Consider the following 825-nt stretch of genomic DNA (forward strand, 5'->3'; position numbering starts at 1 on the left):
ACGGTGGGAGGTCTATATAAGCAGAGCTCTCTGGCTAACTAGAGAACCCACTGCTTACTGCTTATCGAAATTAATACGACTCAYTATAGGGAGACCCAAGCTGGCTAGTTAAGCTTGGTACCGAGCTCGGATCCAGTACCCTTCACCATGAACACCCAGCCCCGCCGCGTCCTTTAACCAAATTTAGGTCCATGTCAATTTCGTCTGCTCCGTCTATGGCAATGTCAATGTGGGAGTTCTTCTTCAGCGTCGTCAGGGGGATGCCTAAATTTCGGGCCTGCGCGAGAACAGGTTGGGACGGCAGATGAAGAAAAATTGCGCAGGAGGCACGAGCAGTTCCATTAGGATGGAAGCAGGACAAGTAGGAACTCCTAAGCATAAACCGCTAACCACAGGTAGGTGCTTCCCCACGGCTAACCTTTATCTCCGTGTCGATGCTGGTGGGGATGCACACCACATTTGTTATCTTCCCGTTTCGCATTAACTTCTCGATCCGCTCAAGCACGTAAAACACGGTGGTGCCGGTGCCAAGCCCGATGGTCATATTAGACTGCACGTAGTCGTCGACCGCTTTGTAGGCCTGCGTGTGGAGTGGAGGTGGAGTGGAAGTGAACGGAGGGGGGAGTGGAAGTGGACGGAGGGTGGACGTTACACACGGCGGGGCTGGGTGTTCAAAGGGTCAAGACAATTCTGCAGATATCCAGCACAGTGGCGGCCGCTCGAGTCTAGAGGGCCCGCGGTTCGAAGGTAAGCCTATCCCTAACCCTCTCCTCGGTCTCGATTCTACGCGTACCGGTCATCATCACCATCACCATTGAGTTTAAA

The 825-nt window shown here is 53.3% G+C and overlaps 1 protein-coding gene across 1 annotated transcript; it reads right to left on the bottom strand.

Annotated features, from left to right (window-relative positions):
* Positions 1–544, bottom strand: PVX_212290 (ribose 5-phosphate epimerase, putative; the record flags this gene model as incomplete). Its single annotated transcript, XM_001612285.1, has 3 exons — positions 1–34; positions 156–277; positions 419–544. 3 exons carry the CDS (start codon positions 542–544, stop codon positions 13–15), a joined length of 270 nt encoding a protein of 89 aa, XP_001612335.1. The 3' UTR covers positions 1–12.
* Between the last annotated feature and the right edge of the window lie 281 nt (positions 545–825).

The sequence above is a fragment of the Plasmodium vivax genome, genomic scaffold (genome assembly GCF_000002415.2).
Source record: "Plasmodium vivax scf_7053 genomic scaffold, whole genome shotgun sequence".
In the NCBI taxonomy this organism is placed as follows: domain Eukaryota; phylum Apicomplexa; class Aconoidasida; order Haemosporida; family Plasmodiidae; genus Plasmodium; species Plasmodium vivax.